The following is a 14,540-nucleotide window of genomic DNA, read 5'->3' on the forward strand; positions in this document are numbered from 1 at the left end:
GCGAGTAAAGATTTTCTTAACCGCCCGTAAACAGGTAGGGTAACGGGTATAGGCCATATCCTACCCACCCTACCCATTGTGCAGCCCTAAATGCAACCACGAAGGACTAGTAGAGAAGACACAATCCTTATTGAATTTGTTGATAGCCCGTTATCATCTCCAGTATCGTTTCCTTTCCCTCCTTAATGTTAAGATAAAAAGTCTTCAGTAACTTTTCTTCACCACCACCAACCAATTATAATCGATGTTTTATCATTTAATTTCAAAAACAAATATAATCAATGATCAACAAATAACGATTTTTGTTTTGTAATTAATGATTATCAAAAATGAATTGTATATCTTGGTGGTTTTCTTGGATTTGTAGACTTTTTTTTCTTGATCTATTTAGACTCGTATTGCCTAAAAAAATTATGTTTTGGCTGTTCAGATATGAATCCAAAAATGAAGGTACCTTAACCGGAGGTGTAACCTATACCTCTCACTGCTTCAATCTCAGATTCGCTATCTATACTCTGATAGAGTAGATATAAAGAATTTTAAGAGGATACAGATTATTAATGTGTGTAATTACGCTCCAATTTCTCATGTACTACTTTTAGAATATAAAATTAAAAATAAATGAAGTAATTAGAGTTAAACATTAGCCAGTAAAAATGGGAGGAATGTGCACCCATGGTTTATTGGTGGTGCACTACCAACAACTACACATTTATAGATTAATTGTACACTCGAATTGACGTAACAAGTGGATAAAATATTTGACATCTTTTTTATTTTTATCTTTTAAAAAAAAATAGACAAATACATTTAGTAGCTTCGTATTGAGAGAGCCAAATTTTATGCAACGTTCCTCTAAAAAGCGTACACAAAACAAACCAATAGATTGAAGTATAAATTACTCTGAGGAATAAGCTGCAGGAGAAAGAAGTAGACCCAACTGTTTAGCAGTTGCTTTCAACATGTTCAGGATGTTATCTTCATCCGCCATGGGGAGAGATCCTTTTATTTTCTTTACCTACAGTGGAGATTAATAATTTTAGTAATTAAAGGTATGAAAGTATCAATAACCTAGGACGACCCAAAGGAAGGTGGTAAATCGACTTTTGATTTATTTATTTTTTTGAAGCAAGAAAACGACTTTTGATATGTATTCTTTACAAAAATCATCCACAAAAGTATCTTTAGTTAAGATATTCATTATCTAAAGCATTTATCTTGATAAGAAAATCATTCTACAGGTTTCGATACAAATGAGCGCAAATTCAACGATAGTGTAGTTTCTCTGGATTGATTAACGAACTTACACGTAGAAAGCAGGAAGATTGCATATGGTGTTGATCGTATTCAGAAACCGAAACATTTATAAAATCAACTCCTTTCAGCATTTCTACCGATCTTTGTACTTGACCCATTGTTCCCAACACTTTATTGAATACAATCTTTATCAAATACCTCTCCTCGTCTAGCTTCTCCGCTTCCATCTGAATCCATATATTTTATCAAATGAAAAAGGGGAAATTATTGCGCAAATCAATATGAAAGTATAGAGCTTGTACGGTGGTACGGATTTAGGATTCAAACTCCCCGCGCGTTTTGGGATTTTCTTTCATAATACGCATGTGAAAAGATTCCCTTTCGAAAATTCAAGACTAATAAAAAACGATGACTAATTTTACTAGTTAAGTTGCAATATCCATGAATGATATTGCCGGATAAATTTTGGACATTGGGTTGAATATTTTTGGCACAGTGTAATTAAGTTGGTAATTAAAATACTGTACTGTTTGTACTCCTAGCTACCAGTTAGTTAATCAAAAGATAGTACTACACCTTAATTATAGCTGGAAAAATTGCGCGTTCGGATGGCAATGAAGTTATTGCAGGTTCAATTGGTAGTACTATTTGCCGTAATGGTTGAAGTTGGTCATCATCAACATTAACATCAGCCACGTTCTTCTCTAGGAGTACCGCTCCGTGGCAAGGAATATGGTCCATTTTGACATTTAATACCGAGGAATTAGGTGACACAGAAGAATCTACCATGGCATCGCCATGATCATCTACTGCAGTAGAGGAAGAGATTTTATTCTGATTTTCGATTTCGATTTCTGTTTGGCGAAGTATATTTTGTAGATGAGCCAGAGCATCAACAAGAACCGTTCTTTTATCCATCTGCATTCGCCACCCATTTATATACAATTGATGTGCATGAAGAAGAAAGAAAATAAGGAGAAGGATACTGGATGGATGGATATACCTTGGTAATGTTGGGGACAATAGATCTCAAAGTGAATAACTGTTGGTTCAATCTTTTCCTTCTATTACGCTCTGACATTAGATTTTTACTGATAATTGGTGATGATTGATCATCATCACCACCCTCATTTGGTACTAGATCAACATCTTCCTCCTCCTCCTCTTCATCCTCCACATGATCAACTAGTACTTGTTTCTGTTGTCTTCTCCTTTTCTTGAGCCCTTGAACATCATTCGTTACTGTAATAGGCAACGCTTGCTGTCCATGTTCTTGTTCTCGTACATGTGGTCCTGGAGCTGTACTAGGTTGACGATCTAGGAGTTTGTTGTCGTCGGCATCAATGGATACATTGTCGATAAGATAAGGTATAGACGGTGACGGTGTTTGAGCTTGAGGGTGATCATAACAAACATCTGCAGCTTGTTGTTGTTGCAGGGTTGATGTCTTGATCGTATCATAGTACTGATTGATAGAACAATTTGCTTGAAAATTATGGGTGATATCCAATAAAATATTATCAGATTGAAGTTCATCCGACTGATAGATTAACCCACCGGATTGATTATGTGGAGGATCAGAAAGATCTCGACCCGACTGATAATCTCGCTCATAGTTAATGATATCATAGTCAGAACTACTCATCATGCTCGTCAACAAAGGATCATCCTCAACACGACCAATAATCGGGGCAAGAGTAGAGCTGTGATGACGATATTGTTGGTCTTGTTGATGATTATGATGTGAACTGTCATCTATTACTACTTCCTCGTTAGTATTCGCGGCTTCCTCTAGCATCAAGAAACCTACAAACTCTTCGAATATGTCATCCATGCGAGTTTTTTGAGTTTTGAGTACCAAAAGCGGAACAAATGAAAAGACAGAGGAGGAACTTGAAGTGAACTGATGATCGAATCCAATTGTAGTTTACATATATTGCAATGGGAAAATCCAAATATAGTAGTGTTGGATATCTGAAAGCACTATTTTCGTACTATGTTATTATATCTGTTAGCGAAAATTATACCGGGTTATTTTTCCAAATATTTTTAAATCATGATTTAAATGGACGAGTAAAAAATAGTTCGGGTGAAATGGACAAAAAAGAATAGTAAGGATGAAACTGGATTCATCCTAACTTAAATTTAAAACATGGTAAGGATGAAACTGGATACATCCTGTGTAAATTAAAAATAAAAAAAATATTTAAAAATGGGAACGATGAAACTGGTTACATCCTGACCATTTTTAAAATTTTGGCCATTTAAAAAATATCTATATCTAAATGTCTTTTTCATCCAGGAATTGTTGATTTTGGTCTTTTTAACCAATTTTGGGAACAAAAAAGAAGATACTAGCTTACAGGTTTTATAGAGATCCCACAACTCTTAATTATCTTTGGTAAAAATTAAATTTTGATATAGACAATTGATTCATGGTCTTCTTTACTCAGATGTGGCCCCCAACTTGGTTTGGTTTGAGAGCTTTTCGCATGCGGGCCGCCAAACTTCACACAATGCGTCGATGCTATCTCAGGGAAATTGCAATCCCGGAATGGTTCAGCCGTTACACTTTCAGGGATTTTGTAACTAATTGGGAGGCATTATAGATTGTCACCGGAGAGAGTTGTCGGCAATATGGCTAAGTTTTGGACTTGTGCCATCTCCTTGTATCAGCTTCCCATTTTTTTTTATATAAAAAATTATCAAAACTAGTGACAAAACCCCTAGGTGAACAAACTAGTGATAAGAAAAAACCGGTCATATTATTTTTACCAAGTAAAAACCGTTTCAAATAAAACTGGGACAAAAACCCCAAGCCAAATAATAGTGTGTAAATTTAGTTTTTGTTACTTTAAAAAAAAAAACATGCCCTTGACCTTTTCTTCTTCTTCTCTGATTTCTTTTTTCTTCTTTCTTCCGTCTCCTTCTCCCACCACCATCATCACCAGCAGCAACAATGGATCTCCACGAAGACCAACAATAATTTTATTCTCCCCCGACACACCACTTCACGTCCGTATCTCACCACTACCACCACCCTCCTCCGCCTCCTTCAATTCCTTCACCACCAACACCATTTCCACCACCGTAAACATCACCACCCCCAACTCCTCTTCACGTCACATCAACCATAATCAAAACCATAACCATAGTTTCATTTTAAAAATCAGAAGGAAACACAGGTGGATCTGGTGATGTTTTGATGATTCTGTAAGATCGGATGAAGAAATTGGTGAAATTAGGGTTGCAACTGTAATTACAATTGAAGAACAAGGAGAACATATATGGGTTGGTGACGAATTGATTCTGCTGCTGATGAGTACAATTGAAGCAGGAGAAAATTGAAGATGAAATTGAGTCCGATCTTGAGAGAGGATGAAAGGAACTATTGAGTTCTGAACCGAGAAATTCAAGGGATTGACAAGATGTTTCTGTTGCTGTGGATATCAGAGAAGAAATCAGAAAATGAAAAGGAGAAAATGGGTTTGTTAAAGATGGGTATTCGATTCGAAGAGTTTGTGAAGATTTAGAAGATAGGTTTAACTTGGATTTGATTTCCAGTTGAACAAGGGAAGTTTTGGTTCGATTCAGAGAAGATGGGGTCGTATTAAGGTTTCCTTGAACTGAGATTTGAAACTGGAAATGCTGCAATTGAGAAGAATTGTAGATGGGTTTGATTTGTTTATGCTGTTGCTTTTGAGAACAATACATGGAGATAACAGTGGCGACAGTAAGCTGAAGATAATGTTGCTAATGATGGCGGAGACTGAAGCTATAAACTGAGATGAAGTGATGGTTATGAGCTACAGGGAATAGAAGGTTTGCAAATTGTGTAACTGATGCTGAACTGAAGTAGCAGAATGAATGAAGTCACAGATGAACTGGAGTTACTGATGGAACTGCAAGAACGAGGAGTTGTGCTTTGAAAGGCCTGAACCTAGATGTATGTTAGGATAGGTAAAAATTACAGGATCTAATGGGTTTTGAACTGCAAAGAGAACTGCAGCTGAAACGAACCAGTGATGTTACAGAGATGATGGCTGGGCATATAACAAGAATTGGCAGATAATGGTGGTGTTGAATCTGTGACTGAGGTGGGGCAGTTGTGAAGTTGCAGGTACATCTCAAGGAGGAGATGTTATGCTTGCATTTAACTGGATATGTTCGATGCTCAAGTGCAGGCTGTTGGAGTTGCTGCTACAGGTGGTTGAATTGAAACTGAAGTTGTTGCTGATGGAGTTTGAAATGGAGGTAGTGCTACATTAGACGAGCAGTCGAACTGAATTAAAGAAGTGTGGTTGCAGAATGGATGTAATGGAAGTTAGTATGTGCAGAATTTGGAGGCCGGGATAGTCTGTCATGTTGCTGTTGTTTAGAAGGGATTGCGAGATAGAAAGAAGTGCAGGCCTGAAGTTCAATTGCAGTTTCTGGTGGAGAGTTTAATGGAAGCATCGCAGGTGGTTTTGTTTGTGGCAGGAGATGTAAAGTTGCAAGAATTGAACTACAGGACCTGGCTGCAGTTGCAATGGAACTGGAGTTGGTGACTGTTGCAGAAACTACAACTATGGAGTAATGGTTTCAGTCAGTTGAGTTAACTGAAGCTGTAATGAGTGGAACTTGTGTGTTTGCAGTGAAGCCAAGGATGAGATTGAAGTGAATCTGTAGTTGCAGGTGCAATGAAGTGCTGCAATACAATGAGGAATTGCCTGTAAACCTAGATGGAAAGATATACCAGGTGAAGCTGAGTAATGTGTCTTGAGACATAACTGGTGGTATTGCTGTTGAAGCGCAGAAACCAATTATGGTTTCATCTTATTTATGATGAAACCAAAATCGGTTTCATCGTATTTCAACAATGTATTTCTATCCATGAAGATGTATAATACCTCTTAAAAAAATTCTTGCAGGTGATTTCTCACGAAACCAAGATGAAACCAAAATCGGTTTCATCATATTTTTGGGAGGTGGTGATGGTGGGCGGTCGTGGTGCTGGTTTTGGTCGGCGGTGGTCGACAGTGGTGGTGCTGGATGGTAGGGTGGCTGGTATTGGTGATGCAATTACGTAGTATCGGTGGTGGTGGTGGTGGTGGTGGTGGTGGTCGGAGGTGGTGGTGGTGGTGGTCGACAATGGTGGTGCTGGATGGTAGGGTGGCTGGCAGTGGTGGTGCAATTGCGCAGTATCGGTGGCGGCGGCGGAGCGGCGGAGCGGTGGTGGCGGGTCGGTGGTGGCGGCGGTGGTGGTCGGTGGTGGTGGCGGCTGGTCGTGGTGGCGGCGGCGGCGGCGGCGGCGGAGCGGTGGTGGTCGGTGGTGGCGGCGGCGGTGGTAGTCAGTGGCGGAGGTGGTGGTCGGAGGTGGCGGCGGTGCTTATTGGTGGTTGTTTATTTCTTGTTGGGGGTGACAATATAATAAGAATTAAAGTGTGGTTGATTTTTGTTTGGGTGATTTAAAATAGAAGGGTAATATAGACAGTTTATATTAAATGGAGTTTTTGTGAACAATTTGTTTTGTTGGAGTTTTTGTATATGGATAATGACACCTTTGGGGTTATAACTCGCGGACCGAAAAATTATCCTTTCTTGTGTCAAAAAAGGAAGAAAAAAAAGAAGAATTTGATTCAAGATATAACAATTTTGTGGACGGGGTTTCCGGGTCCTTCAAGATGTTCCAACCCAATCTCTGACATACCCGAACTCTATTTTCATTTTTAGATGTAAATAGTTACTAAATCACAATTGGCGGTGAAACTTGTTTTCCGGTTAAAACCGTTGGCAAGATAAAATCCCAAAAAAGAATAGGAAGTAAAAAAGTGAATACTAATCTCTCGACCTCTCATTCTAACAAAACCATTGATAAATAATTCCTTTTTCTTTCTCTTTCTAGTCTACACATTCTCCTCTCTCTGCAGCATTATTACTTGTAGACAAATTTTCTGAATTCCTTTTTCTTCTTCCTCTTCTTCACCTCCATGATTCACCACTTGTAATGAAATCTTGATTATGGTCAAAATGATTGGTTTGTTACGCTAAATGATTGAAGCACAATACAAATAACTGATCTGAAGGAAAAAAGTGGTGTTAAAAATGGAGGTGCAGAGGTTTAAACAATTGTTGCTTCTTTGGTCAAGAATCAGAAGTAGTCGATTAGCCCTCGTGGGTGGAAACCACACTGCTGCCAGGTTTTGCAGTCGCTAATCTCTTAACCTCCATTACGTTCTGCTCTTTCCCTCTTTCTTTCTCTGTTTCTTTCCCCCTCCCATCTTATCTCTCTTATAATTTTCTTATGCTCACGTCAAATAATTTTTCATTAATTCTTCCTCTCAAAATCTTGATTTTCTAACACAGCGATCTTGCTTTTTTACTCTTTAAGATGATATTCATGATGATGAAATACAGTCCTACTAATTTTGATTTCTTTGGAAACCAGAAAATGGGTTTTAAAAACATGCCTGTTGAAGTGATATCTGACAATCAGTTGGTTATAAGGATACCGGATCCTAGAGTTTTGAGGCTTATTGCTCGATCTGTGTTATTGGCTTTAGCTATTCTTGCAATACCTTTTATGGGTTCTTCTTTTCTTGGTAGTATTGTTTCTGAAACTACCCATTTTCATGCGTCATCCGCGACATCTTATTATTATTCTGCTGATTTTGGTTTACTACCAATGCTGCTTAAAGATTTACGTTCTGAAAGCTTACTTAAATCGGGAGATAAAGCCGTCTTCTTTAGCGGTAGCGGTGAGAAGGTTAATCCACAGATTTTGGTTGTTAATGAGATGGATTTAATCTCTAATTCTGATATCCAACGTCAGAATTCTGTTTCTGATAATACGGTTGATTTTGTTTACGTTTCTGGTTATCGTGTAAATGAATTCGTCGATAGAATTCTCAAGATAGGCGGAATTGTTACACTTCCCGTGAGTGGCAACCCTTTGAACAGCTTTCAGAAACCGTCTAATTACAGAATTGTTTATATTCGAAGATTCGAGACCACGTTTGTGGCACTGAAAAAGATTAGTAACTCATTGAAAAAAAGTAGGAAACTTCTTTCATTTGATTCGGAAGTAGAAGAAGCCAAGAAAGCTGCATTGAATGGACTAGAAGGTGTTCTCCTTGAACCACCAAGAAAATCTTCATCTGAATTCAAGAAGCACTTGAAAAGAACCAAGTACCTACCAGACATAATGGGCGACGCACTAGACGAATACCCACGACGAGTTTTCATCGATGTAGGATCCGACGGTAAAAATACAGGATGGTTTGAGAGGAATTACCCTACAAGGAATCTAGATTTTAAGAAGTATAAGATAGAGGTCGTAGACGAAGAAAGCGAGACAACGACAACATCGGATACGACAGCAGTACAACAAGTAGGGATATCAGATTGGTTGAGGAAGAACGTGAAGAAAGAAGAGTATGTTGTAATGAAGGCTGAAGCTGAATTGGTTGAAGAAATGATGAATAGTAAAGTTGTATCTTTAGTGGATGAGCTTTTCTTAGAGTGTAAACATCAGGGACAAAAAGGTAGTGGTGGGAAAAAGAGTACTAGGAGAGCATATTGGGAATGCTTAGCGTTGTATGGAAGGTTAAGGGATGAAGGAGTTGCAGTTCATCAATGGTGGGGTTATTAGAAGAAAATTGATCATGACTAGAGAGAAAGAGAGGAAGAATAATGGATTTGTATTTTTGTTTTTATACGTAATTCTGTGTGTGTAAGTAGTGTTTTTCTCTTTTCTTTAGTAGTACTTTATGTGTATGCAAATGTAATGAGTGATGAGAGTGTGATGTGGAGGGGAGTTCACCATTTTCTTTTTTTTCTTTTATTCTCTAGAAGTTTATGTAATGTAATTTCTGTTCTTTGTTTTTGCTGTTTGATCACCTTATATTTGGTCTATAATAAGAGATTTTTATATTAACCTACTCATGTCATGATTTTCGTTTGGCAATCTTTATTGGTACTTGTTCGGACTTAACCAGACTGAACCAGAAGCCCTGTGGAGGCAGCGGCGCTGGAAATGGTGACCAATGGCGAGCAAATTGGTTGTGGAGCAATCCTTCTAACGTCTCCAAGGTTTCACCTTTATTGTTCAAGGTTTTAAGCCTTGTTTCTGCTGAAGTAGCTTTCTCTTTTATGGCAATACACGGAAACCATCAGAGAATACAATGATTATGTTAGTAGAAAGGCATCTTGCATCATACCTTTTGGGATAACTCTTCCCCTTTCAGATAGGTTGTGAAAATCCGTTTGGTCGCAATGGAAGATGCTTCTAGGGGAACAAAATTATGGCAACGCTGGTCTGGGGTTTGGGTTTATTAAGTCTAAGCCCAACCAAATCCTTACAAGTCACAATCTTGAGAAATAGGCCCAAATGCAAGTTATAAAGGTAGCTGCCGTAAGGTCACTTTCTACGCACCTTGCAAATTCAAGGATTTGCCACTTTTGCACTCACTGTCTCACTCATATATGGTAAAGTGGCAAACAATTTTTTTATTTTTTATTTTTGATGAAAGTGGCAAACAAAACTGAGTAAATGATTAATGTGTCCCTTATCCAGTCACGGTGTTGTCTCTGCCGAGCGATAGAGACTCCATCGTTCGATGGTCACTATATCGCTCGGTCAGGTTTTCATTGCTAACGATTTCGTCTCCGACGTCGCATGACACTATGTAGGCTACTAGTGGTTCGTCAACCGACAGTTAATAATTAACTAATTCTCTATAAATGTTCAATCTCATACAATTCAAATAGTTCGTGCAGGCTTCACTCGAGAAGAAGATGTTGCTCATATTAGATCCTGGATCTCAGTGACAAGTAAAAAGATCTAAAGTTAACCATTTTTAATTTATGGGACAGTGTGGTTTAAAGGTTTGTGGAGTTAGCTAGTAATGAAATTTCAAAAAGAACCAACAACCTTCAAACTAGACTTTCAATTATTAATAAGGATGTGAGAAATTATGCGAAAAATTTTTGGATGATAAACCGATATCATCATGAGTTATTCAGCTGTGGACGAGTGAGTTTTTTAATAACCTTTTACTCTTTTTTAATGACCCATTTTTATTTACTTAAAATCATACTCTCTTCATTTCTGGAAAAGAGTTACTATTACTTTTTCAATTTGACCTATTTTTAGTTAAAAGTGACAATACCTCATTTCTAGAAACGGAGGTAATATTAACTTATGTAGATGGGGAAAAACGATTTGCTGGTTTTTACGGAATTAAGGAGACGACCATGCGGAGGAGACTCCTTGAACCGAGCGAAATGTTTAACCTCACACAGACACACTGCAAGAAGGGAGTGCTTTAAGTTCGAGAGATCAATCTGTAGGACTCCGGCCTAAACCAAGACAATGGTCGTGCTAGAGTCAATTCGGTCACAAGAGAGGATGGGTCGATCTGTATGAGGGAAGCTGAGAAATGTGTGAGATCAATGGTGACCGAAGATCGTAGGTGTGTTGTGTATTCTGCGTGAACAAATAAGATAAGTTCTGATTGATTGAATTTTCTCTATTGAGAGTAATTGATCAGATGTTGAGTTCGTAATCTCTTGTTGTCTGTTGACGAGAGATTGTCTGTCGTTCAATCATTATTCAGAGACTTATTTATATTGCAAGAATTGTAAACACCTTGATCCCATGAAGTGTAACAGTTGCTGGAGTCAAAAAGTGGGGACGTGGAAATCGTGTTAAAACCAGTTGCTCATCGTGCGGAGACTTGGTTGATTTCCTTCTCACTACTTTTCTAACTCCTCTAACTGCTTGCACGACTTGCTCACATTCTCATCGTGTATGAACACGTGTTGTAGACCGCCAGACCAAAACCCTAGTTGATATCCCCCATGTGACACGATTGATATCTCGTGATTTTAGTTAGTCAGTTGCTGACTTGATGAGACGATGAGTCTTTGTATTGCTGAGTTGAACATGATTTTCAAACGTTCTAGGACTCATGAGTTGAACGTGTATGTTGAGACAGAGGTATAATTGTCGAATGAATGTTGATGGTTAAGGTGAGAAAATGTTGCTGATTTGTTGAATATTGATAGTTCAATCAATATTCCTTAGTATGAGAAAATATTGCTCATCTGAGCAAATGTTGCTCGTTTGATGAATTGTTGAATATTGATAGTTGAATCAATATTCCTTAGTCTGAGCAAATGCTGCTCGTTTGATGAATTATTGGTAGCGGAACAAATAAAACATTAATTTAAGAAACTGGCAACTGAGCCGAGTATAATAATTAAAATGTTGATCACGGGATTAACGTAAAATTATCAGTGTTTGAACCTTCTCAGAATTATGAGCCTTGGATTTGAAACCCTAATTTTGATGAGTTGATGATTAATTAATGATTTATTGAAAATCAACCACGGAGTGAAGGAGGGACCGGCTACATGCGATGATGGACTGGCCATGTAGTGACCAGATGCTCGAGTGACCAAATACCAAAGTCTCTTGAAGACCAGTTGGTGAAAGGATGATTAAATGCTGGTTTAATCATGTATTAAAATAATGATCGTCTGAGCCTTAGGTGATAAAACCTAATTATGAAGAGATGAGGGACCGACCAAGGGGTCGTGAAACCGGTCCTGGTTGGTCACGGGATCGACTGACGATCATTCTATGAAATTCCAAATTGTTTGGAAGAGTTTGAACCTAATGTGAACAAATTAGGTCAAATGATGAAAATGTGTGGGACCGGCCTCTTGCAAGCCAAAGAGCCAACTCTGGTCGGTCAAGGTAATATGCTTATGTCACCAAAGTGTTCGTGTCTCAGTTCTGAGAATTTTGATATTTTTCGATGCGCGTTTGAGCAACATTTTGAGAAAATATGAAGAAATCAAGGTTTTTGCTCAAACTGAGGAAACTTCATAAGATGAAGGAAATAATAATAATGAAATAAGGAATCATGAAGTGTGGGACCGGATATGGGTAGGGCATGGCCGGCCGTCCAATAAGCTCAGTCCCATGGAACTTTTCCTAATTTTATATTATTTTCATGATTTTAGGGAAATATCATGAAATCAAGGAGTTTCCTTGAAGTGAAGGAGTTTCCATGAGATGAAGGAAACTATAATAATAATAATAATAATAATAAAATAAGAGGCATGTGGGACCGGCCATGGCTAGGGCATGGTCGGCCGGCTAGTGGCCTGGTCCCGTGAGTCGTCCCTAATTTTATATATGTTCCTTGATGTGAATGAAATATCATGAAATCAAGGAATTTCATGGAATGAAGGAAATAATAATAAAAAAATAATAAGGAACGCAAGGTGTGGGACCGTCCACAACTAGGTATGACCGGCCGGCTAGTGAGCTCGGTCCTGCGACACCTTTCCTAATTTTTATTATTTCCTTGATACGGAGGAAACACCATGAAACTGAAGAGTTTCCTTAAAATGAAGGATATTTGTTCAAATGAAGGGATTTTCATGAGATCAGGGAAAAATAATAAAACATGATAAAATAAAGAATTAGGCGTGGGACTAGCCACAGCGTGATTAGCCGGCCGGTGGGCCCAGTCCTCTAGCGCCTTAGCTAATATTTTATTATTTTTCTTTCTTCCTATTTTGCATAGGTTCGTCGTTCCTTCGTGTTTTGGAATGCTCGTTCGTGCATTCAGGTGCTCGTTAGTGTTGAATACACTTGTACCATTTTGGGGCTTACTCGATAGCGGCTCAGATGCCCGTACGTTGAATATTTATTATTAACCCATGGAATTCTGCTGGGAAGAGCCATGAATTGAAGTAATGAAATATTATGAAGAACGTAGAATATTTTCTAGGATTTAGTTATGAATCTAATGACTAGAAATAATTAATTGGTGGCTCTATACTAGCAGGAAATCTGTCTAGGAGCGTTAATTATTCGAGAATTGGGCGATATGATCTTGTTGAAGCGTCATATTTATTATGTATAATATAGTCAGGGAAAACACGTTGTTGCATCCTGAAGACGTTATCGCTCTATACTAGCAGGCAAGCTGTCTAGGAGCCGTCCAATCATAATGATTCTATACACACGTCTTTTATATAGTCAGGGAAAACATTGTTACCTCCTGAAGACGTTATTGCTCTATATTAGCAGGCAAGCTATCTAGGAGCCGTCCAATCGTTCGATTCTATATAAAAGTAATTACTGAAATTATTCTGTATTCATGAAATATGTCGTTGCCTCAGTTGAGAGACTGCAGATTCATGTATGCTCTGAGAGACAATATACTCAGTCAGAGGTTCTTGTGGTATGAGTTTTTATGCTTCAATAAGAGGCATGATCTTCAATACCCATCTGATTGCTGGATCAGGAATATGTAAGATTATGGTTTTACAATTTTAGACTTTATCGAAAATCCACCATCTACATTAAGTTCCCTGCTTAGTGAGGGACAGTCATGTTCCCCAGTCAACACTGGATGGTGATTTTCTAGTTACAGACGAAATAAGTAATTGAACTTAGTCGTAAGATAGAATGTTACCGGATTTTCGATTGTACGGGCGAACCATGGCTTGAACGAAGATCCCAGTAGCATGATAGAGCATCGTCTGACGAGCGTAAATTGGTGTAGCACCGCTCTTTTTTTATTTCTTTTTCAGAAGTTGATAACTTGTTCATGAGTTTTTCATGTTAAAATTATATATAAATATGCATGTATAGACGTGAGTTTTGTAAAAACCCTTGTTTTAGGAATGGACGTTCGTTCGATCGTTAGTTCAAGAGACTAGCAATAATCCCTAGATTTTTTTTTTAATATATGAGATTTTAATAAACTCTCGTTTCAAAGGTGGATGCTTGTACGAGAGAAAAAGTTTTTTTTCAATAGACGTGCGTCTGTTAGTAAAACATTTGTCTATGAGCTTTCATGAAAAAATTTATTTTCGATATGTAAGCTTTCACAAATTTTTGAAAATATACTCTCGAGGGAGCAACAATATATATAGACGTGAATTTCACGTTAAAACATATTTTTTGTAAAATTATTTTGAACAACTGTTGAAAATAGACAATTATACATGGTGAAATAATGTTTGTATGTGAGTTTTCACAATTGTAGAATGAACGTCTGTCCAATTTTTGCAAAAACAGTGGATGTTAAAATTCACGTGGGTTGTTCACGGTTTTATCAAGTTATGATTTTGAATAATGAATTTTGCTCGTCTTTGCAGGTTTGAAGGAACGAGCAAGTTTTCGAAATCCTGACGTTATAATCACTACAACTAGTGAAATTGTAAATAGGTAAGAGTTGGATTGTTACCATTTCTGCTACGCGTTTGTTATTGGTATA

General features: G+C 37.9%; 2 protein-coding genes across 2 annotated transcripts; one reads left to right on the plus strand and one right to left on the minus strand.

The window, feature by feature from the left end:
• Positions 1 to 898: 898 nt before the first annotated feature.
• On the minus strand, positions 899 to 3,154 carry LOC113291546. Its single transcript, XM_026541069.1, has 4 exons — positions 2,261 to 3,154; positions 1,834 to 2,175; positions 1,308 to 1,484; positions 899 to 1,018 (listed from the first exon to the last, which is right to left on the minus strand). Exons 1-4 carry the CDS (start codon positions 3,089 to 3,091, stop codon positions 899 to 901), a joined length of 1,470 nt encoding a protein of 489 aa, XP_026396854.1. The 5' UTR covers positions 3,092 to 3,154.
• A 3,970-nt stretch (positions 3,155 to 7,124) lies between these two features.
• LOC113289442 lies at positions 7,125 to 9,176 on the plus strand. The gene has a single exon (XM_026538692.1). It carries the CDS (start codon positions 7,628 to 7,630, stop codon positions 8,885 to 8,887), a length of 1,260 nt encoding a protein of 419 aa, XP_026394477.1. The 5' UTR covers positions 7,125 to 7,627; the 3' UTR covers positions 8,888 to 9,176.
• The last annotated feature ends 5,364 nt before the right edge of the window (positions 9,177 to 14,540 follow it).

Source organism: Papaver somniferum, chromosome 6 (genome assembly GCF_003573695.1).
Source record: "Papaver somniferum cultivar HN1 chromosome 6, ASM357369v1, whole genome shotgun sequence".
NCBI classification, from domain to species: Eukaryota; Viridiplantae; Streptophyta; class Magnoliopsida; order Ranunculales; family Papaveraceae; genus Papaver; species Papaver somniferum.

Coding starts and splice junctions, on each gene's coding strand:
- LOC113291546 (XM_026541069.1), bottom strand. CDS start 3,091: ATGGATGACATATTCGAAGAGTTTGTAGGTTTCTTGATGCTAGAGGAA. Junction 2,176..2,260: donor TTGTCCCCAACATTACCAAG/GTATATCCATCC, acceptor TGGCGAATGCAG/ATGGATAAAAGAACGGTTCT. Junction 1,019..1,307: donor AATCTTCCTGCTTTCTACGT/GTAAGTTCGTTA, acceptor TCTCCACTGTAG/GTAAAGAAAATAAAAGGATC.
- LOC113289442 (XM_026538692.1), top strand. CDS start 7,628: ATGATATTCATGATGATGAAATACAGTCCTACTAATTTTGATTTCTTT.